Source organism: Siniperca chuatsi, linkage group LG12 (genome assembly GCF_020085105.1).
Source record: "Siniperca chuatsi isolate FFG_IHB_CAS linkage group LG12, ASM2008510v1, whole genome shotgun sequence".
Lineage (NCBI taxonomy): Eukaryota > Metazoa > Chordata > Actinopteri > Centrarchiformes > Sinipercidae > Siniperca > Siniperca chuatsi.
The window spans coordinates 14,008,963-14,034,579 of NC_058053.1; the positions used below are offsets into that span (position 1 = coordinate 14,008,963).

At 38.8% G+C, this 25,617-nt stretch overlaps 1 protein-coding gene across 3 annotated transcripts in view; it reads right to left on the reverse strand.

The window, feature by feature from the left end:
- Positions 1–11,605, reverse strand: part of fign (fidgetin) — a 29,017-nt gene extending 17,412 nt beyond the window's left edge. Inside the window, exons 1-2 of one of the 3 annotated variants that reach the window (XM_044217525.1) lie at positions 10,712–11,605; positions 9,857–9,891 (exon numbers count right to left, since the gene is read on the reverse strand). In XM_044217525.1, the coding sequence (XP_044073460.1) occupies positions 9,857–9,881 (25 nt within the window). In that variant the 5' untranslated portion in view covers positions 9,882–9,891; positions 10,712–11,605. The other 2 variants (XM_044217527.1, XM_044217526.1) reach the window with 2 other exon arrangements.
- Positions 11,606–25,617: the final 14,012 nt, after the last annotated feature.

Below are 25,617 nucleotides of genomic sequence, written 5' to 3' on the forward strand. Positions count from 1 at the left end.
GGTGAAAGACTAGTGTACTCTCTAGGTACATAGTGTTATCTAAATCGACTAATTAAAAAAATGTACCAATCAAAAGCAGGAATTGTTTGTGATCGCTACTGGGCCAAACAAAATATTCTACACTGCACATATAGACCTATCATTAACAAACGAAACATTACAAAATATGAATTATTTACAAATATTTCTCTTTCAAATGAATGGCTTACACTGTTACACAATATATCAGTATGCATCTTGTAGCAGGGCAACACCGTAATTATTTCAGTAATGTCATTTGTATAAATGGCAGAGGTTCTAAATGAGAGCTGTCAGTGTCCATTGACAACAACTGTATGAGGCAGGCAGATGACAGAGTGGCAGCCTTTAAAGAATTCAGTGCTTTGATAGAAATGAGGCAAGAAAGCAAGAAGGGCCGTGCAATGAAAACTATTACAGAGTATTCCTTAATAGATTATGAAATGAAGGGGAAAAAAGGTTAATCTGTGGCACAAAGCAACTGTGAAAAATAAATGAGATAATTAATAAAAATGGAGAGGTAGGAATTTCAAATATTTCTACATTCTGTTTGTTTAACTAACACCTTCCTGGTGTTATAAATCCATTCCTCAGGTTAGTTTGGAAAAAGTGAATTTTACGCCACAAAACAGAAATTAGAATAAACAGACACAACAAACACATTTCCCACATTTCATTAGTCGACCTCAGTATGCAGTTCTTTATGCAGTTTAAAGTAATGATTGTTCTACATTGTGCTGCATTTGCATGTTCAGAGTTCAACCAATTAAAAGCTAATTAATTAGACACAATTCTATTAAGAAACAAATCCCACTCATCAATATACAGAACCTAGGGTCACCCATTGCTCAAATGTGAATTGGCTCTTTGTACCACATGGACTAGAGAATAGCACAATAGCACTACTGGAGCTCACAATAAACAGTTTGGCACAGACATATTTGATGGAGCACGAACTCATCAGTGGTGATAGATTTTACTCCCCTGGAAAGAAAGAAGGACCAGGAGGTGTCACTTGGACATAAAGCGTTCTCTTCTAGGAAAAGGGCCAGGTGTTCACTCTCACAACACACAAATGCTCATATCTCTCTAAATACACACAATACTGTGATCATACTGTACTCCAACTCTAATTATCAAATACTGATCAAATGTTTAATGCAAGTAACACAGTACCATCTAAATGTTTACTATATACCAATGTACATCTCTGTCTCTGTTATAGTATTGTATCTTCTAAGGGTAGCATAAAAGTAATGAAAATCAAGAATAAAAAAAATCAGTTTTCTTTAGTAGAATTAGCAGTAGCAAAATTTACACATGAAGTTATATTGTGTCTTTAAATTTAAGTTTGCATTTAGCTCTTTACCTTTCAATGCACCCTATTGAGCTATTGACTCCTTGCCTGTCTTTCCAGGTAACATTAGTGTGAATGAGTATGTAGGAAATAATAATTAATTTGAGTGTGTATTCATATTACATGATTTATTGTTTTTGTAAGACATATTTCACTGCCTGTTCTTTCTGCAAACCCTTTTTCCAAAACCCTAAATTTGATTTATGGCCACTACAGTGTGAATTTAAATCATTACAAAACACAGCTACTAGAACGACTGTAGTATTAACATCCAATTCACATTTAATAATAATCAAACACATATGACAAATACTGTATATGTTACATGCAACATAGAGTTGTAGTTTGAATTTAGTCATAGTGTCCTGGAAACACTAAAAAAGAGAAACTAACTTATTAACTGCTTTTTGTGCCAAAAATAGTAATAAGCCTAAAATAGTGGTGCTTCATGGACTATGATTGCAAGGCTTGGATGAAATCTTTAAAAAAGCTTGCTCGATTTTTCACTGCACACAGGTTGAATGTCTACCTTCCATGGTGCTAGGTTTCTGTCCATTTCAATGAATGCTTAAAAGAGGAAAGTAGGCAAACGGCCTGCTGGCTGAAATATGCAATTATAAACAAACTACTTCACAGTTTATTTGTTATGTTTTGCCTCTCTCACAGGTTATGTGCATACTGTTAAATAAATCTGCTTCTGGCTAATGCGAGTTCCCTTGATGGATTGTGAACAGCCGACTGTGAAGAGTCTGAGTATACCGGTCCACTTTGTACAAGGCAATTCTTACAGCCTTGCTCATTTGGGTATGCATGAAATAACAATATCCTACTGGGAGCATTCTGAGTTTCAAACATTTGGGGTCAACTACACGAGCCGATTCCACATGTGCAGCCCGTGGCCACTGAGGTCTGGAATCTACCTCCCTCCTGGCTGGGTGACGTTGCATGTTCTATTTCCAGACCGAGGGTTGAAGTGAGGCTGCAGGGAGTGTAACACTGACCCACATGACCTGTGCCCTAGAAAAGCTGCCTGAAGCTCTGCACACTAAAAACGCCTCACTCCTTTTCTACAGCCTTTCAAAGGCAAACAAAACCTTTGCGCATGTCTCTTTTCATGCCAAATGATTTGCATCCTTTTTATTCACTGACTTGTTGTCAATGTATTCAGTGCTGTTGTGAAGCCCGATGCTCACTCTCTGAAGTCTCAAGTGGGAAGAGAGAAAGGAAGTCGAAGAGGCAAACTGCTTTACTTTCAGGCCCAGTGTCTACAGGCCACATGTCTCCAGTCATCTGTCAGTAGTTTACATACATACTATGACACTTCCTCTCTCTGTGGGAACCCGTTGTCACCACTTGGCCGCCAGCAGAGGCTGACTGGGTGCTAGATGGGTCTCCCCCAGGTACCTCTAGGGAGCCACATTAGGCCTAGCTGACAGACTGACAGGAAGACGCAGACACACACAGGCAGGCACACACACACACTCACATACAGTCCATCCCTTGCCCAAGCACTCATTCCTCCTACAGTACGCCAGCTCACATGCTCCCAAGGCATGGCACACTTTGCATAAAGCAGTGACTTTGCTCTACATCAATTTTTTCAGACACAAAATTATTTTTCACCCCTCTAGCCTCTCCATGCTACATAGAAGTTTTGAAATGAATAATGGAAACAACAGAGCTGAAGACTCATGGGATCCATTTAAAAATGTGGGAGAGGCGATGCAGTCAGGGTTTGGACTGCACAAACATCACGCTCCAAGTAAATGAATCTACTATTGTTCTGTAAAGTATAGAAATGCTGCTATAAACTGTATGCATGCCTATTGATGCCAACAATGACATAGTGTTAATAAATTTTCCTTTAAATCAGGAGAGCCATAGAGGAAAAATACAACAATAAAAATATACTTTTAGTTTTTATTACACCCTATAAGAAATTGTCTGTTGGCAAACTGAGCTGGCGGCAACAGCCAGCTAAAAAATATTATTATTAATAATATATTTCTGCAGATGTACTACTAGATTGCACACTGGAATCTTTTTAAATAGAACATGACCTTTTGTTTAGTGCACACAACATCCTAGACAAATAGCTTGATTTCCTTTGCTAAAGTGGGAGTTTAAACTATGTTTAGCTTTTCTCAGTAAAACCTTCGTTTGGTATTTCCACCTTGCCTCCCCAGATACTTAGAGTGGAAGTGAGCAAGCGAGCGAGGGGCAGTCCACTGTAACAGCTATTTTAGACCATGCAAAGTCAACACAACTCCCTGAGGTGACTTCCTGATAATGAACACAAAAGAAGTGTCAGCCCTCATAAAGCTCTGTGATGATGCTGAACTCTTGAGCTCTTCATTTTTTTTGCACTCTTATTTTTCTGATTTAAATTAATCTAATTCCGTGTGGACTCTAAGAGGGACTGTCAAATAGGCCACACGCCAGACAACAAGACTTCTAGTGACTATTCACTTACACTGTGCAAGTGAGACTCAAGTTGTTGGGAGGAGAAAAAAAACCCAGCATTATGAATTTAAATTGTCTACATGTATTACTCTGCCACTAATCAAAAGACAAACATTTGCTTATTGTTTCATATTTATTTTTTTCTGCATACAGCAACTGTTGAGAGCAGCTAATCGGTCACAGGTTCACCTCCATTCCTAACAGTTAACTAACACAGCGCCTTACACCTTAATAAGCTGGGCTCTATAACAACAATAACATCACTGGCTATTTCCAAATATCCAGTCGTCTTGCCTCACTTCTGCACATGCTGCTGTGGTCACTTCACAGAGCCACTGCAGACAACCGCTGCCTTGCCGCAGCCTAACCTCTATGGCAGTGTATACTCACCCCTCCATCCCCTCTTCCTTCCGCTCCTCCTCATCCCCCTCCTCTCCACACCATCAGGCAGACCTCAACCCATCCTCTCCCGTCCCTGGCACTCAAGGCTCCCACTGCCAGCACCTGGCACAATGCCAACCTGTCAGCCACCCGACTCCACGGAGGATGAATGAATCGCTGAGAACTTTTAAGAAAAAAACCACTGATAGCTCACATCTCATCTGATCATCGTTTTAGCTAATTTCCTCAAATAACAATTTGAGACAATTAGCGTGCAATGTGATGAATGGGAGAATGACAAGCAGTCAAAAGATTAACTTTTTTATTCAAAACGAACCCTTGAATGGTCTTGAATATGAATATCAAAGTTAATTCAAGAATCTATTTCAATATATGAATTAGAACACTATTATATTGTCATACAATGACAAAATAAAATGGTTGACACAGTGTTACTCTGTGAGACAGATTTATTCAAATTCAAATTTTGTTCTTACAGTTACATATTTTATCTCATTAAATGTAGAACAAGCTACATTTTGTAGAATCAAAGCAGTGGGATGGGATCTATTGGTGTTATAATTAAGGGGTTATAGTGATTAAGACAGGTCAGCATCAAAAGAAACTTGAGAGTTTAAATTTTTAAAAAGTACATTTCAAACACTTACGACTTAGATTTACACATAATGAAGCTGACAAATGTGGTATGGTAAAAAGAAAGTACTTTAAGGTGCTCTACAGTCTAGCTACTGGAGAACGGCGGCCTCGATTGCCAGATTAGTCAGATGCGGTTTTGTGAGAAAACAAGAGGAATTTCAGTACAGCAAAATATTGAGTTTTCTCTTATCCTCTTGTGAAAGGCTTGCTGCTCTTTCACAATAAGAAACACCCCAACAGCACGCAATAAAAAAAACACCTTGAAAGAAGGACAGGAAAAAACACCTCTCTTCACCAAGGTTATTCAATGATAAGCAACAGTACTCAGGCACACAATGATGGCTCAAAGTGCCAGCTATTTTCAAAAGTCCTGGAATTGTAGATTTTGTTCCTCATAGTCCTTGAGGGTTGGAAATCCACTGCTTGAGAGTAACAGTAAGTAATCTGACCAAAGACATAATTTAAAGATATGGAAGGATATTCAGTCATAAGGACTTAATGTTGTATGATTTCTTATGTATGAATAACATGTTTATACTATTGCCACTCCATTCAGCCCTTGCTCACAAAGCCACGAATGACGCTCTCAGCTGCAATATTACATGATAAATTATTTTAAGGGGATGTAAAGAAGGCTACATTCACAAGACAAGAACTGTGGAAAATGGTATATATTTTTTGCGAGACTACTGCAAGACTTCAATTTGCAGCCACACTAACACAAGGTATAGTCTATCTTTGCTGAACTAAAGACAGGAAAATCTCCAATCTTTTTGGCCACTAGAAGAAATCAAAAGAATTTAGCATGTCTAATTAAAATGTAAACAGTGTAATGAGGACATCAGTGATTTAGGCAAACGTCTCTCTGGCTGCCACTGGGGGTATGATAATTACAGAGGCAAATCTATGAATGCACATGAATCTCCTACAAGTCCAGATTAAAAGCCTTAGTGCTAAACCTAGTTTAGTACACCTGGGGATTGTCTATTCTAGCCAATCCCCAACAGGCTCAGAGCTGCCTCGTCTCCTTATGAGTGCAGAGACACCTCATGTGAAAGAGATGAAACAAAGCCTCTGTTTCAGTGTGTTGGAAATGAGGAGTTTAAGGCAACAACTACTACACTCTGTGTAAATGATATGCCTGGCATATATGGCCTGAATAAACCAGCCCTACAGCATGACTTATGAACGTGTTTCTGTTATAATCAGTCATTTAGTGAACCCTAAGCTCTATAAGCACATTGTGCATTATGGTATGCATCGTGTGTGAAAGATTAGTTTCCTAAAAAAAAAAGCAAAGGAAAGAGAACAAGGCATTGTGTTCTCCCTCAAACTAGCTAAAACATGCACAAAGAGAAACAGACAGGCAGACCGGCATGCACATACAGTACATGCACACACACAACCACATACAAAGACATGCATACACATAATCCTTAAAAACATTTAAAATCTATGGCACAATTTGAGTTACAGGCTGCAGTGAAAAAGTAAGATTATACATCCACTTAGTTCCTAATTTGCAACCTGTGTTGTTTTATCCACTAGGATCTGTTAACTAAATTAAACTGTGAGTATTTTGTTTGAATTAGAGGAAAAAAATAACATGACGGGCCTGTAGCTAGGAGACGTGAAGGGTAAGTACAAGCGGCCAATGGTAGGCACATGCATTTTAGAAAATGTCTATGCCATATGCTGTCACTCAGAGGAAAAAAAAACAAGTCTGAGCAGACAGTCGCTGTGTCTAAATGAGATGGTAGGAGGAGGAGGAGGGGAGAGAAAGGGAGGATGTCAAGGATTCATGGTCCTTCATCTTTGCAGTAGAGCAAACACGTCCCTCAGTATAGCAACAGACAGCTGCCTCCACTTTCTAATGCAGTCCAACTTAGATCACTGCGAGAATTGTCAGCATTGAGAGAAACACACAAAGATAACATAGCAAGCTGCCATGAGGGAAAGAACAGAGATGTGGATACAAGAGAGGGAGACGAACAGTGAAAGAGAGAAAGAGGGGGGAGGGAGGGAGGAACATGTAGAATACTTAGAAGAAAGATTGGAGTTTTTTGTCCCTTCTGCTAGCATCGTACTCCATTGGGGACTCCCCGGCTTTTTATATGAAAAGCAGGAAAGACACCACTTAACATATTTGCTTAAAGATAATAATCCTGTACTGATCTCATACAATATAGTCAAAGGGCTGAATGGGATTTCTTGTAGTTACTGACAAATAGAGCCATCTGTTAAGATGAATATTTCATCAATTTACAACAGTATTGCAGACATCCCAGAGGGTGTTTACACAGAGCCGGCTCAAGGTATTCATTCAGGAGCTGGCTTTAATTGTCATCATTAGTGCACATACAGAAAGTGTCGGCCCTGATATACTGCTTCCATGTAGTAGAAGTTATGCTGTCAATAATAGTGATCACTAATACTGTTCAGATTATGGACAGAACATTTAGAGCAACTACATTGCTCACACAGACGCTATCAAGTAAAAGATATTGATCTTTTGTATGATGCATACTGAAGATTTTGTTTTTGTTTGAGTTCTTGGGTGCCACTGTGATTAAGTAACCTAACAATGAATCAAGGATATACTGAATATACAGTACACTCTATGTTATAGTAGTCATAAAAGTAGAAAACACAAACACAGAATTTCTGGAAACCTAATTTGATTTATGTGGTGCAGATAGTACACAATTTTTTTATTCCTAGAAAAAAAATAAGATTTATACATTTCAAAATAACTTTGGAAATGTGCTTTTTTTTTAAATCCGTCTGACTACATTAAACAAGGAAAGTGCACTGGCTGCGCTGTGGAGAGGAAAACCTCTGCAAGCAATTCCATTGTCAACATAACACAACTAAATATAAACAGCATATTACTATATCCTTGTGTCACTGGGAAATAGGTGGATGCAATTATTTAGTTAACTTCACACAACTTTTTATTATTATTTACAGTCTCTCTTAAATGTGTGAACATGTGTGACATTCAGTTAAGAGGGTGATGAAAACAGGAGGGTCAGCATCTGTTGTCAAATTTGGCTCAGAGATTCATGTCAAGCAACAGTTCAGATTGCTATCATAAGTGCTATCCTATCAGAAATAAACAGAGGTGTCAGCTTCTTTCCATGCACACCGTAGGTGTCTGGGGTTAAGTAAGGACCTGCAAGAATCCCTTAACGCTGCAGGAGATCAGACATGGAACCCTTCCAGAGTTTGAACTCTGATAAATATCCCCAGGTAGCACTTGATAATTAGGATATTTAAGATGAACGATCTGAGAGAGTGGTTTGACAAATTTAAGAGGATTGTTTTTGCTGTGCAGATGTATTGTAGTTTTTCAAAATAAACCGACTCTCATAATGTATATTTAAACCATAACATCCACTAAAATTAGGTGTGAACATACGGCAGCATGAAAACACATGCATCATTGGGATTTTTAGAGGTTCTCAATTGAGTTATGCAGTTCCAAATATACAATGGTACATTTAAACAGATTGCACAGGGTATTTCAGATTGCGAGTATATGCATGCTGTGGATGCAGATTTAAAACTAATTGCTCCAAACTATTTGCCATCCAGTTCAGTATCCATATCTGAACAGCTCAAATCAAAGTTCTTTTGTAATAAAAATACACACCATGCATGCATTGGGGGGCGGTCTAAATATGAAACACATAAAAACCTGACCAACAAATTTAATACCCACTTTACAAAAACACATTACAACCAAACTCTCAAGCATAATGAATGTGGTAGTAATGTACATTTTTTTCCCCCACTGAGTGACGGATGCTGCAATGCTGTTATTTTTGAAGAGGAATGAAAACATACTTCAGCTCACTGCTGATGATGTTAATTTCCTCTCAAAGCAAAACATGCAAATGAAATGTGTGAACACAATTAAGTAAATTGTTCTATGGAGGTGGGAAAGGTTCACTTAGGACAACGTGTTTGCAAAAGAGAGACAGCACACAACTTGTTACTTCTCCTGACTTTGTATCCCTGCTCAGATCCATTTACTGGCTTGTCAGGGACCATTTCCACTGAAACATGAATAACAGCTATTTCTGACACTGCTTTTGAACTCATTTGTGAGCAAATGAGTGATTTAGCATCACTAGTGAGTTGTTATAGAGTATGACAACTAAATAAAAAAGCACATGACAACTTCCTAAATGAAACTTAAAACCAGGCCAAGTGTGAGTTTTCCTGAAAGTCACTCTATATCGCATAGGGTGTTTGACAAATATACAATCATAATATTGTCAACATATATTGTTGTATTACAAGTATCTTTTGTTGTACTATCTACTTTTCAGTCATCCTTCATATTTATAATTATTGAATACAAGCTGTAGTATATTTGTGATGCAACTGGTACCAGCTAATTGTGACACTAAAGCTGTCATGAGAATATCTTCTATAAATTATTTTAAGGGCAAATATTTCATTTATGGCTAAATAATGACATAATAGCAGACTATGTCTCCAGACAAAAGACTGTTTAAAATAAGTGGGTTTGAAATTGAACCTCCTAATGAAAATGTACAACCCTTCTGGATAAATTTACATCCACTGTCTATTAGACAACACAATCATATTGTTAGAGTTATGCATGCAAAAATATGAAAACAATGCAATGACAAAGAAAAAGTTAAACTGCACATAAAGAATGTCAGTAACAGAAACCAAACCAAATTAAAATGGAGGCACATTCTTTCACCTTCACAAGATACTTTTTACTAATTGACAATGCTACTTCGAGGAAATAAATCACATAATGTGCCCTTATCTCTGGACTATGGTCATTTATTATTATAACCTAAATTCAGCAAACTTTTGAAGATGAACCGAACATGCACAAAGAAAAAAAATACATCACTGCAATAACAGCCTCTTTTCAAATATGACAAATATGAAACAATAACAGTAATATTGATGATAATTACAAAATGAACATACCATAAATACTGGTGCTAGTGATCATGTCTTCAAGCCTAAAAACAAGAGGAGAGGGAAAAACAGCAGAGTCGGAATTTTCACGAGGAGGAATTCCAAAGGTTGCTTCTCATTACAGGCACTTTTTCCTCAGCTATCGGATTTCACAACTTAAAAAACGCACGGTCCCCTTGTTCTCTCCTCAGGTATTCATTAAGGTCGTGTAATTAAGGACAACGCAAACCAAGGAAAACGGAACATGCGAGGATTTTATTTTTTTTTAAAGAAAGAAAGCCCTGCAATGAGACGCGAGAGCCACACAGGCACGGCTGGAGCCTGTCACTTCTTGCGCGAGTTGAAACAAGAGGACAGGAGGCATGCGAGAGACTGTAGATGACATAAAACACACATTCTTCATGCCGCCTATTAGAGGAAGAGGCTAAACCAGCGTGATGCCCCCTCCCTTTACTTTTAAAATAGATTACTTGCCAGCAGTTGTACCACTATGAGCGCAATGACAACCCATCTATTAACCTCCCGCCTGCGGTTATCTCGGCAAGTTTTATTCCGGCTGACATGCAAAACTTCCCGTTGCAGGAAAGTTATTTAAGCCGTAACCATCGCCGCAAACTACGGAGAGTAAAACATTAATTGCGAACTCGGTCTAATCCCGGAACTTCAGAGCCTTTGTTTTGTCTTTACTGAAGCGAAGACACGTAATTTAGCTTCGGTAGACGCAGAACAGACTGCAACAGACTGCGCTGCAGCTCTGTGATGCGCGACAGCACTCTCCCAGCGAGCGTTTGCGCGCACAGGGGCTGCTGCTACGTTTCCCCCTTTTTAATTGTCAACATATCTGATAGACAGGATAAGGCTTACCTGTGTAGGTGGCAGGGCAGCGTCAGGGTTTATAGCACCATCGATCCGGTGAGCGGTGCAGATGAATGGCTCGCTGAGGTTAAGCGCGGCTGCTCGCGATTTGAAACCATTCCAAGTTAGTGAGGGGAAGACTGACCACAGCCTCTGCCATGTTGGAATTCCAAACCCTGGACAGCTGCTCCACTGACTGAAGGCAGCACGCTGCACACTGCGCATGTTCTCTGCGGCGGGAGCCAAATTCAAAGAGAATCAACCTTAATAAGCAGCAGCTCACAAGTGGCCTATCATGACAAGATACTGGCTGCACGCACCACAGTACTTCTTCTGATCAGCACTGCATAGCCTATCTGCACTGCTTGGCACAAACTGAGGTGCATATTTCTTTGTATGAGAGTCTGTACATTAAGGACAAATTTCTCTCTATGGTATATTTATCTGTCTATATGTATATTCTTTTAAAAACATTGTTGAACTTTGCTGCTGTTTGGAAGCTCTGTTAAGAATTGCCATTTTTTCCGAAAGAAAACTTAAACTAATCTTCACAAACTGTCACTGTAACCTACATTTTTCTCTGCTGCATGGTGTGGTGAACTGTTTTTCACCATAGAGGTCATTAGAGTTGCATAATATTTGTCTGAGGTAAAAAAAAATATATAAATATATTAAAACAATAGTTCAACATGCAGAAATACGTTTATTTGCTTTTCTTGCCAAGAGTTAAATGAGAAAATCGATATGACATATCTGCCTTATATATGATGTCACAGCCATTAGCCTTAGCATTAGCTTAGCATAAAGACTGGAAACAGGGGGAAACTAGAGTGTATGCCAGTTGCCTGGCAACCTTTGCTGTGCCTAGCCAAGAAATAGTTATTTACATAAACGCCTGTAAAACCGCAGTTTTCTGTTTATACTATTTGTTTTTTGTATGGATTAAACAAACAAGATATATTGGGTTAATTAGTGAGCTTTAGAGGTGCTGGTAGGTGGATTTTGTTATCTAGCTGTTTCCCCCGTTTCTAGTCTTTATGCTAAGCTAACTGACAGCTGGCTGTAGCTTCATATTTACCTGAGAAATGTGAAAGTGGTATCGGCCTTGTCAATTAACTCAGCAAGAAAGCAAATAATCGTATCTCCCAAAATGTACTACCTCTTTAAAGGGATTTTGTCCAGAAAACTTGATTTATTGAAAAAAATTAAATCTTTATTTCATTCTCTGATTGACACACACTTTTGCAGCTTATTCTCCAGCCCTCTCTGGTATCTGTACACGGCCTTGAAAGAGAGGGGGGGTGATCTCTTCTCCTTTGGGGAAGCGTTGCACCACGACCCTGGTTAGACACATGATATGAGGATCAGCACCAGAAGTCCCATTATGCCCTTTCATATCCATACCCAAGGCCCAGGGAGTGATGCATTGATTCAGCCTTCAGTGCTCCCTTGACTGCACCATGCTAATTCCAACTGCATGAGCTCTTTGGAGAAATCCTACCCAAAAGGCAGGACATGGAGTAGTAGTAGCTCTGGACAATGACAGTTTAAGCTAATTCACTCCAGTATCATTCACTGCTACTGTATCTGTTAGCAGTGTGCATCTTTTGTACATTGTAGTGTAGGCCTACATTGCTAGTATGAAACAAAAGCTGAAAATTTAGAGACAAAAGCAATCGCAGATTCTGTAAAAAAAACTTTAAACACAAAAGATTTAAACACAAAACATCATCACAGTAACAGTATGTGTTTGATTTCATTCGCTCGGCTGCTAATTATGTGAGGATGCTAGTGCTCATCAGAATTGTCTAACCATAGCGGAATAATGTCCTGTTAATACTCAGCTGACTCGACCAGAAGCGAGTGTTCACGCTTGTAGGAACAGCCTGTGAAAATCTCTGTGTGCCATGGAGGTCACAGTGAAAACAACAGCAGTGCATTTCCAGGTGTAGCCACGTCCATTGTCTCCTTCCTCATATGGGCATGTTCAGTCTGTGCCTTTGTCCTTGTGTCAGCAGGCAGGACATTCTAAATTATTTTGCTCAGCTGCTTCCCTGAACTCTTGCTACAGCACGTCAATACACACATCATGCAGACACCCGCACATACAGCTACAGGGATCACAGTTCATGTCCATCACACACTTGAATCCTCCTTGACACAGATCAAACCTCGAGGAATAAAAACTTAGCCAGTTGCTATGATTTGGTGTCAGTCAGTTCCAGATCAAAATTTCAGATTGTGGATTTTTGTTAATGAGCGTCTAAAAAGATTAAAAGCTGTAAGATTAAATGGAGTTGTTGATGAATTTCTGAAAAACAACATATTCACCCTAACTCCCATGAAGGAAGCATATCAGAGTATTTTATAAATGAATATCAGCTTATATTTTTAAATTCATTACACTGGTGAGTACCGTTTGAAAGAATAAAAACTGAATGAATGTAAAACACTTGCTGACATGCCCTTTCTGGTCCTGTGCGTGCACACACACACACACACACACACATAGTGGATTTGTTCATTTCCCCAGGAATGAGGTTAGGGGTTTGCATGGCACGTGACTGGTTGTTTTTTAACCTTCTGCCTACAGACTCTTATGTCATGTGTGATCACTTCAGCAATGTTGCTGGGTGTTTATTGTTTTACCATGAAACACTGACTTTGGAGCAAGCAGCTGCATTGTTCCTTTTCTCACAGGAGCATGCATCTTGATGCAACAAAGGAGACCCCCCCCCCCCGGTCAGTTGTTTTAAAATGTATATTGAGTAAATCCATTGGCCCCTGAAAAGTATTACTTTACCTTCTCCAAACTGTGTTTATATATTTTTTTTATCATTACACAACTTAATCAAATCAGATTTGGGGCTTTTCATGGAGTAATGCTGTAAACAACATAATTTGCAGAGATGCTGCACTATATCTCTGGGCTATCAGAGTCAGTGATTCTCATCAGGAATAGAGATCTTTGAAGAGAAATAATAACACACACTGAGGCTTAAGACACTGCAGTGTAGTCACAGCAATGAAACATTTTTACTAGAAAAGAGCACCAGCTATTATAGAGAGAAAGATGTGCAAAGAGTGCAAAATTACAGGCTTGATTTCCCACATTATTTCAAGATGTGTATCCAAGTCCCTGTATAGACCAGGGCTAAAATCCTAATAGCGACAAGCTTGAAGTGAATAGAGCCCACAGAGGATAAGCTACTAAATCTTGCAATAAAAGCAATGTGATTTACAGTAAATTCCACAAGGCTGACAGTGCCACAGCTGAGGGCATAAACACGCTTTTCAATGCTGCGCCTCAGTTCTGTCTGCTGTGAACTACAATCACACAGGCATGCTGCTCAGCAGCAGTGACTTTGATAAATCACCAGGAAGTCCCACTGTTGGCTTAAAACTAGAACTTGTTCAGTTGCAATTCTGCATTTGTCCCTCTTTAATGTGTATGGAAGTGGCTTTAGCAGTAATCTGTCAGTGATTGATTAGGTGTGGCCAAATCCCCTCTCCGTTCTCCTCTACTGGCTCACTGTTCAGCCACAGCTGTGTATTTACAGAAAGATGGCTGTATTAGGGAAGAGGCTGCCTTATTTACCTGCACCACAAACATAGTTACTTCCACATGGGCGACTATACACACCAGGCCACCAGTAAAACAAGAAACAAGAAGTGACATGTTCTTGCTGGTACTGAATTCATGCACCGATGGATAAACAAACAGGCTTATAGCCCTATGACGGGTGTATTTTGGGAAGAAGAAATCAAATCTTGAGCTGTCATCCACATTTGTAACAGTCAACAATCCCACCAGTGTGAAGTCTAGACAGCAGAAAAAAGACCCACTAATATCTTAATGCAGCACAATCACCCTTTATCCTGTGAAAAAAGACTGCAATGTAACAGAAATGTATCTAACTATTAAAACATATTTATTTAGTATGTGACACAAGAGGTTGAAAAAGCAATTTAGACAGGGTGCTGGATATTGATCACACTTACCAGCAGATCCATTTTAATTAAATATTAAGAGAGTATGCTGCATTGCTAGCAACCGAGCAGCAACTGCTTCTTGCTTTTCTTTTTCAGTCATTTAAAAAAATTATACAAACTAAAGAAGAAGACATGCTTTAATAACACTCACATGTAATTAGACTTGAAGTATTAAAGCAGCGCCGGGCTGTATCCGATGCATTTTGTATTCAAAGAATATTTTAGTTATTTTTAAAAGAAAGTCTGAGTATGAACATCCGTGCATGAATTTTAATGGAGATACTTAAATGGTAATTATTCCACTCAGGCTCAAACGTAGGTAACAAATGGAATTCAATCAGTGTCCGTGCATAATGATGGTCATTAGGAGAAAGAAAATAATAATGACATCCTATCTGCATTAAACCTGCAGACACTTTACACAATGATCCTGCAGCCATTATTGATCTCCATGGAGATAAGCAATTGTCACTTTTCAGCATTGTGCCTGAATGTTAAATACAGCTCATTTTGTTTTTCTGCAAACTATTTCAGCCGATGCTAAATTCTCATTTAATTTACTTCACCACTTGAAATCCTTGGTCTCATTCCACATGATTGTAATTTTGATACATTGTCACAGCTGCCTCTCCAGTTACCACTATTTTTTCCCTCCAATTCAAGGTTTCATAAGGCTCGCATAAAATGAACATCAAACCTGAATGTCTCTATAGTGATACTTTATGAGCTACTCTTGTGTGTGCCTGATATGTAAGTATGCTGTATGTAATGCAATGCAGCCATCAAGAAATCAATGCACACTTACTGTAAAGACTGTAGCTTTCTTCTCCTTATCACCGCATTATGTTTTGCAAAGTGAAACTGAAGGCAACATGCCTGATAGTTGAAGCAGCATTCATTAGCTCATATATTGGACTCAAAATGCAAAATGTCCACTCTTCAACCAGAAATTTCATGTATACTCCAAAGGCTCTTAAAATAACACAGTGTCTTAGTTTTCATCTTTTGTGTAACTCATTATTAGTTGAATATTCTAACAGTTGCTTACACATATTGTACAGTAGGCAGCATATACTGAGTCTTCTCCAAGATGGCCACTTGGTTGAATAATTAAATAAGATCTCCAATCAAATGATCCATGATTTGCATGCCTTCTGTTGCCAACTAGCTCCATCTGTTTAGTTTTGAGAGCTCTGACACAGTGGCTTGTGTGAGTGAAACAGCAATAATGTAATTGTGGATGTGACAGATACACCAGATGATGCAGGGACTGTTCGAAAGTCTGGTCCAAGGCGTACTGTACAGCACGGTGTCATATGGTCTGTAAGAAAGCATGACAAATTCAGTTTCATAAAGGCTCTCTACTGTCCCCTCATCACGAATAACTAAAGAGCCTCCGCAGTGACTCGCTCTTTCAAATAAATGCAAGTTCCCGATACTGGAACTGCGTTTAAAGCATCTCTTGAAGCATGCATTACAAAGTTACTGTATCTTAATTGAATAGCAGGCTTCAGAGCTTGGAGGGTGAAGGACAATAGTAGCAGGGCCAGTTTGGCTGTGTGCCAGTGGACAGTGCAGAACAGGCCTCAGCAGCAGGCAGAGCCCATGGCGGAGTCCACATCAGGAGAGACAGCCTCTGCTGCTTTGATGGATCTGTCATAGCAGCAAGTGCCTGCCCTCAGCTGGGGTTCAGGTATTCACCACCAATAACATGTTACTATCGCAGGTTAGGGTCTGACTGTATTTTATTTTGTTTGTCTACCTTTCCTGATGTGTCTGAAGGACAAAACAGTATCCAGTTAAAATGATGTTTAATTACAGTCAATTTTCAGAAGTTGCATCATCCCTTTAAAGCTTAAAGGGGAATTTCGGTATTTTCCAACCTGGACCCTATTTTCCCATGTTTTTGTGTCTAAGTGACTAATGGGGACAGCAATTTTTGAAATTGTTTCAGTATTGAGTGAGAGCACAACAGCCGGCAGCCGCGAAACAGGCTGCAATGTAATCCTTCCCCAATTGTGCACCGTCAATGTACGTCCACTGAAAGTGCTTGTTTTTGCCACTGACAGGCTCAGATTGTTGTTATAAATGTCTGACAACATTATAGAAAGGCACCCTACAGAGATAGACCATTTTTAAAAAGTACAATCCTTTTTGTTTAACCAGAAACAGCCTTTAGATTGCTTTCTTTAAACCCACTAGACTCCATTGACAAATACATTAATTTTACCTCGCAGATCATCGTAAAACACATTTCATTCAAACTCGACAGAAACAAAATAAAACTCACCAAATCACCTTTGTTAGTCTTTCCACTGTTCCAATAATCACAACTCTGGTTTCATTGAAACAAATCCTTAATTCACTGAGTTAGGTGTGAAAATATTCTGGCTCTACACGCTGTTTCTCCCCGCTGCCTCTCTCATGCCCGTCCTCCCTCTCGCTCCTCTCCTGATATTTTCACATCTAACTCTTTGAATTAAGGGTTTATTTTGACCAAACCAGAGTCGGCGATTGTTGGAACAGTGGAAACTAACCAAGATGGTTTTGGTGAGTTTTAGTTTGTTTCTGTCAAGTTTGAATTAAGTGTTACAATGTTACAATGATCTGCGAGATAAAATTACTGTATTTGTTAATGGAGTCTGGTGGCTTTGAGGAGAGCGATATAACAGCTATTTCTGGTTACACAAAAAGGATCTTACTTTTTTAACAAAAAGGTTTTTCTCTGTAGGGATTCTTTCCATAATGTTGTCAGACACTTAGAATACCAATCTGAGTCTGTCAGTGGCAAAAACAAGCACTTTTGGTGGATGTAGATTGACGGTGCGCTATTGCCCGGAAGGATTAAATTGCAGCCTGTTTTGCGGTTGCTGGCTACAGCGCTCTTGCTCAGTACTGGGCCAATTTTAAAACTTGTTGTTCCCATTAGTCACTTAGACACAAAAGCATGGGAAAATAGCAACCAGGTTGAAAAATTTCCCTTTAAGCCACACCTGTATTGTAAATTACTAATAATCTACACAAACATTTGTTCAACTTTCTAGAAGCTGACTCTAGTTAACAATTAAACATAATTTGGCCCAACAATAAACAACATTCAAGACATGGTGAAAGATATAGATGTTAGATCTCTAAGACACAATTTTCTCAAGTTGTACATTTTTTATATTGAAGTATGTCAACTTAAAACCAATGATGCCAAGGTCATGCAAGTAATGTCTCTCCCTTTTATCAGCATCAGTAGCTCCACAGTGACTGAGTGCCACTTTGCCCATCACACTCAAGCACTTTTGTGCCCAAGACTGAAGCCCACTATGATCACAATGTCATTTTTAAAATTCTGGTTGATGAAAACAGAGAGAAATAATGAAGATATTTAAAAGAAAATATGAAAACAAAAGAAAACACAATTTGTGCATGTCCAGTTTCTTCCTGTTTCAACTGTGACCCAGTGTACTTGTCAAAGCTCTGTGTGTATACAGGTTTACAATGCATGGACATTTGTTTACTTTTGTCTTCAAAACCATATAAGGGGGTTCAAATAATATGGTTAAAATGAGGACTTTGTCAGAATGTCAAAATTGTTCAAAGTAAAAAGTCTGTAGAGACCCAAGGTATGAGTGTCTTTTTGTTTTCCAGGGAACAGGTAGCAGATAATAGCAGGTTATGTTGCGTTTTCTTGTTTACCCTCATTTAGTGTCTGATACTATAAATTAACACAGACACAAGGAGTAGAAGATTTCTTTATGTTAGGTTACTGTCACAATGATCGTGGTGCTGTGTTGGAGTGTCAGGTTCACTTCACATTACTGTGCTGACTTATTTGTGTTTGGTGAGTGCCAGTCATTGAGTAGCCTATATCTAACACAGAACAATATGTATTTTAAACATAAAATATAACAAGCTGTGTTGAAAGATAATAAGTTTTGAAAGTAAATTTTTTGGCAACTATAATTAAACAAAACAACTAAAATATATTTTGCGAGGTAATAGTTATAACTATCTTCTATCTTTGGGAAAACACCCATGCATTTAAGGGTTTAATCACTTGTGTTGCTTGTCCTAATGTATTATAAAATATTATCATACCCAACAGAAATAAAAATAAAATTGTACAAAAATCTCAATCTAAAATTGTACTTTTCATTTTATTCTTCTCTTTAGGGGTGCCAAAAAATATTGACATGAAACTAATCAAGAATCATTAATACTAAATATTAAATAAAATATAAACACTCTACGTGGGAAACATCACTATACGTGCTGAGCTTCATTCACAACAGCCTAATATAGCACAGACAAATGTGAGAGAAGCAGAGGCTTGTGAAACCCAGTGCCTGGAGTTGGATTCATTTTGCAAGGCAATGCTTTTCCAAACTGCTCCAAGACTTCCTGATCGGCTGTAATCCCCAGCTTTCACACATAAGTCATTGAGAGCAATGGAGTCCCCCTCTGTTTACTCACTCCAAACCAAATGATCTTTCACAAGTAGACCACTTCAGATGTGAAATGGAATTTGCCAGGGTGTTCTATCCCAAGTCTATTTATCTGTACGCTTTACCAATTCCCAAATAGGGTTCAGTCGCTCACAGGTAATGTCTGTGAGGATTGAGCTAGGCTCCTCTGCTGTTTTAATGGCCCACGGGAAAAGGTATTTGATGGAGGTAAAGAAGTACTCTTAAGCACATACACAGCGCTGAATTTCATTTTGTTTTAGTTGCTGTAATGCATTTGTTCACTGGATAGGAGATGTTTATAATAGGGTGTGAATGATTTAACATTATAGCGGTTGCACTAATATGACCTAAGCTATATTTTTTCACACAGATTCAATGCCAAAATTCATACAACTCATCCAGTTAATAACCTGGAAAAAAAGAGGATAGATATTCATATTAGAGTGGATGATTTTAATGTAAAATATAATGTAATATACAATATAATTTCTCCTCAAAAACAATAGATGTTTTCTCTGTCAGACGCTTACATGTTAGAGTTTAAAGAGCATAGCTGATGGCTTTATCTTCTCAGTGGTTGTGACAGTGTAACTGCTTTGGTACGTAGTTATGATAAATGGTTGTTTTAAGAGGGCTGCATTTACTTTGTAGAGTCATTATGAGAATATTATGTATGAGAAAACAGTCATTAATATTCATTATAATTGCAAACTACTGAGCTGAATGCTGATAGAGTGTGTTGTGCATGCCAGCACATGCCTGCTTGTTTCTAATGTATCTCTCACAGCATCTGTGTAGGTGTTTAGGAAGGTGTCTGTAACAGAATCTGACTTTTACTCATTTTTCCACTCAGTCGGTAAGCTCATGACACCCTTGTGGGAAGTACAAATTAACATACAACAGTCATAACTTGCTCTAATAGTACAAACACTTCTGTCATGGTAAGGTATAAATTCAGAACTACAAAATGGCTCATCCACTGTGTATTTCTCACTTTTGTAGAATTCAGTGCATAAGCTGCCTCATAGTCTCCAAAGGATACAGTGTTCCTATTCCAGTTGATAAGGGCTCCAATTTTGTTTGTGTCTGGTAATTGGAGCAATGTTGAAGTGAAGCGCACTGATACATTTCCCAGTCTATGTGTGAATGAGACTGTCTATGGAAGGAAAAGGTCAGAGCCCGGACTTGCCTTTCTCCCCCAGGGCCCTCAGCAGTAGGGGCCGGAGAACACCACAAACAATTAAACATGTTGCTTCTCAGAGTGGAGCAGCCAGACTGCTGTTGGTTAGAGAAGTTTTTACCTTAGTGGGCTGCTGTTGGTCACTCTTCAGAGCAATAATCTGCAGGTCTGAGCAATCAATACAGCCACGACAGCTTCAGCTTCCATTAGTGCAGACATCTCTGGAGTGCCTGTGCATGAGCAGAAGAGCACAGAATAGGCATCAACTAACACATCCGCATGCATACACACACATACACATACAAACAGATATATTCAAGCTCATGCACAGATTCGAACCATTCACACATGTACATGCACTCACACACATGGGCATTGACACAGGTATATACAAGGATACACGGTCCTACATGGCACATACACAGACGTAAACACACAAATACATCTTCACATTTTCACACAAAAACACCTTTATCTTTAAAGAGTAACCGTTTTTTTAATATTATTTTACTGTATTCATTTATTTATTTGACATGTGAAAAGCTTCTGATAACATTATTTTTCTTATTTCTCACGTACTTACTTCTACATTTATGTACTACTAATATGCAACAGCAAATACAATTTGAAGGAAACGTAATGCCTGCTGAATTCCATTTTTTATTTTTATAAAAATTAGGGAACATTTTAATTAACTTACCTGCCAAGTCATAACATTTTCATACAGTATCATGACAGTATCTGGAAAACACATATTAAACTACGACAGATTTAATCAGGTTTTTCTACAATATTCACTCTTGCAATACAATATCTGAGCATCGCAACTAAAGCATGATTTACTTTTGTGGTTTTGTTTAGGCTCAAAGCACTTGGTGAAGGTTAGAGAAAGATCATTGTCTTGAATAAAGTCAAAAGAAGTATTAGAGAGGATTTACAAGACAAGTTAACATTTAACTGAAACCACCATCTTTCCCTAACCTTAACCAAAGTTGCCTAAATCCACACACAAAACCCCGGGTCTCCAGTATCAAAGTCCTGCACTTTGCACGACCTCAATCACTTCCGAAGGACTTCCATGCAGTACTGAGGGCAGCACTGCCTTCACTGGAAAAACGTTGCCACTCAACATAATCCAGGCAGCAATTATGTTTGCCACAAAAGGTATTTGGTAAAACAAATTAGAAGTATATAAATGTAAATTGAAGGAGTGTAAGAGTGTGAGGAATCAATAATCATATCTGCTTCTCTATGAATCCCTTTTCACACAGATTATACGAGAAACAACCACTTGGGGGGGGCTGTAAAAGCAATGACAACACAAATTACGCTACGAAGGTTTTTACTAATCAGTAATAATGGTCTCATGCATGAATCCACATAAAATAGGACATACAGCTGTCTTTTCTGTTTTGCATAATATATGAAATATAGTCATCAGCTGAACGTCCCAAGAATTGCAGAATTGAAGTTGTAAGAAAACACAAGAAGGCAAAAGTATGATGACCAGAATTAAACAATGTAAGTATATTGAGCAGTACCTTACTGAGAGCTATATGTTAGTCATCTGTGTTTCCTGAATAGCAGATAACAACAATGCAGCCCTCTGGGCCTCTGAGACAGCGCTGTGTGTGCTGGGGCTAGTCCATCTGTGTGCTCTTGCTTGCTTTGGAGCTAGCACAGTAATGGACTCAACAAGTGAAACACCATTGGCATATCTCCAACAAGACATGGCCCCAAGGAAGGCAATGCTACAGTAGCTTTACAATTATGCAAACAAAGAGATACCTCGCTAAATGCTTCCTAGTGGAAAATCACAACATAGAGTAGGATTTTTTTTCAATTATTCCTTGATGTGAAAAACACTAATTGGTTCCCTTGCCTATTGTTTGTCATCACCAGCGCTGAAGAAATGCGTGTCACTTACTACTCAAAGTTCTTAGCCAGAACAAGGAAAAATCATACAATCATATATTTCAATGGCAGATTTTCTAGTATACCTGATTATTTTAAATATATATATGGACAATGAAAGAAATGTGCAAAAAAACAAGTTTATGCCTTTTCATATTGAGTAACAAATTCTTTTTTTTCTTTCTTTTATAGGTGCACTGAGCAGAGCACTGCACATGCATGCTGACAATTGCAGTACCATGCAGAACTTCCTGTTTGCAAAGTCATTGCCATGATAGCAGGAGAGCAATCCTGAATGTGACAAATACTCAAGGTTGGTTTAAAAGAGGCCTGTTTTTCTTTTGCATTCTTATCATCAATAGCTTTATCACTGTACTGACAATACGGTGCTGAATAGCCCTGTGGGAAGGTGAGTCACAATCTGGATACGCACCACAAAATTACATGCTTTTGTACTGCAGAGCCGATAATGATTAATAAAAGGTTCTGAGTAGTTTAATCCAAACCAGAAACACTTACACATCTACTGCAGAGAAGAGATCTGACAGCAGCTTCCAAAGAAGCCAGCTCTCTCTATTTTATGATAATGTTATGCGCTTGTCTTTCCTTTCTTTAGACATGAATCTGCTTAAAGAACCTGTAACTCTACAATAGGAATCTCACAGGAAACGTGGGGTAAACTGATATTGTTGCATCAAAAAAATAGAGAGATTTAGGTTTTAGTGTAATTATATTTTCTCCCCTTTTCATCTAATTTGTGAGATACACTGTAGTTTTCATTTTGCTTGCGTGAAGCAGGTTAACATTTGTCTTGTGATTATTTTCTGTGAACTTTGTTCAGTCACAATCCCCTGCAGGTTCAACTTCTCTTAATTGTTCCGTGACCCTTCTATATACCCTTAGCAATTAGCTGACGAGTTTGTCTGTACTGTGGGTCAGTATCATTGGGTTGTAATCAACACAAACACAAGGAGGCTTTTTAGAAGAGGGACTAGCTTGGCATTTTGAGGACACTTACCGTACTACATTTTATTAATTACAAAACAATAATCAAATGGTGTTTGATGAAGGGGAGGCACATAACAAATGTTAACCTATAAGCAGTATACAAGAAGTACAGCAGAAGTATCAGAATGAACCCTAGATGGAAGATTTTCACCCCTGTAATTATTTTCCGTTGAGGCTGTAAATGTGTGTAATATCAAGAATGCTTCAATACATAATCACACACACACACACACACACACACACATATTCATTACCCTCAACAGACAACAACCGCAGAATATCCCTTGTAGTGAAAGGACTAGTCAGTTACAAAAACAGCACATTTGCCACATTTGCCAATGAGAATTAGCTCATGCATTCAACTTCCACTTGCCCGGTCACTACAGTGGCTCTAAAGTGCAGCACCTGGACATTTTACAAAACATGTGAACATAACAACAAACCAACCAAATGTCCTTGAAATTAAGTTTATATATTACTAAATTATTTTTCCAAATACATTTTGAAGGAATCATAATTTATATGTGGAGTATACTTAGTTGTTAGGTTTTTTCCAACCCAGGAATACATTCATGTACTGCGCAGAATGCATAGGGAGGTGGTTAGGGATGGGTGTACAAACAACGGACACCAGAGACCAGGGTTAGTGTCAGGAGTAACTTTTGTCAAGCATGCTAACATGGTCACAAATGATGGCTGCACCAGTTTAGTTCTGTTTAGTTGACCTCTTTAATGGGCCCAGAACTTTGTTGCATATTTTGTACATTGTGTTTTATTTTTGGGTAAATAAAACCCCCTTTTTGAAAATCCACCGGTGACTCCTCTTGCCTGCCAGCTCAGTCCCTCACACCATCTTTCCCTAACCTGCTTTGCTTTAAGTTGCCTAAACATAACCATACTGTAAAAACACTGGTCATGCTTGCTATGAGTTGATATTGTACAGAAAAAAAATTAAATACACTGTCAGTGAACATTTTGCCGAGGTGGTCTGTATGAACTTTTTTTATGACTTAATACATTCATTAAAAATGTAATTTCTAAGAGACAGGTCATTTTGTTTTCTTATTCATTGTTATGTTGTCTTATTTGTTAATGTGTTCTGTGAAATTAGTTTTGTCTTTTTTTTGTTAGTGTGTTTTGTCCAGTGTTGTTGTGCTTTGCACACTAAGGCCACCACACTGGCCCCTGGGCAGAAATAGAGAGAGAGCGAGAGAGAGAGAGAGAGAGAGTGTCCAGACAACAGACTAACAGACAACAGGCTGTACTCATTATTGTCAAACCCAGCAATTAGGTGTTTATTCAGCAATGGAGTTGACCGGCTTTATTCAAATCAAAGGTTTGGCAGTAGAATGCTAGTTATAATGGATTCCAGATTTCCTCTTTGTGGTTCTGGACACCGACACATACTTCCACTAGGCACTAGCTTAGTTCTACTTTGAGGGCAGCCCCATTGGGGGCGGCAGCACCAAAGAACACTGTGGTGGTCTTGGTCGGCAAGTGAGGTTGTCATTATTGTGTTACCATGGAAAAGATGTGTCACAAACACAGTTTTAACGAGGGTGTACAGCTCAGTAACCTATCGACTGAGCTACTGTAACTGGGCCAGATTGCAGCACTGCTCTATACCTTGGTTAAAGAATTCCTAGAAAACAAAATATCACTGTCTGTCCACAATATACAAAAAAAGTTAAACATTGTCATCATTATGTGTTCATATACAGGCTACTGGTGATTAGATGCAGAAAGATGTTTATCAACATGACACACTGTGATCGAGTACACCCGCCGTTCTTCCACCACCTGACTTGTGATATTCCTTTAAAGCTGCAATTATCAGAAGATTACAAAGTCCATGCTGCTAGGACAGGATGCTGTGAGAATGAATTTTGGTTCCAAGAGCACTTGGCTGTTTGCCATCGCTGAAGGTGACAGAAATCTTGCCGATCTTGCATGACACTGAAGGGGGATGGACGGCGCTGACTGGGTGGAGCTTATGAATCTGAAAGTCATTGCTGTTTGGGCTTCCACCCTGCCCTTACTGCCCCAGTCCACCAGATCAGCTTTACTCAGCAGATTCTTCCCCCCTAGTGGGAAACGGAGGAGAGGCGGCAGGCGGCTGATAGCAGCCTAACCAAGCACGTGGCTAAAGCCCCTGCTGTCCTGATGCTAATTATTGATCAGATGATTAAGGCAAGATGAAGAGATTTTATTTTTTGAAAGTGAGAGCTGTGATTGTGCTTCTCCGACTTGTCTAGAGAAAGCTGCCAAAAGATCAATACTTTCAATCACGCCAGAGAGCTCTTCTGTCAGTCACGCTGAATAAGGTGATTACAATTGAGTCTTAAGACAATGAAGAACTTCGC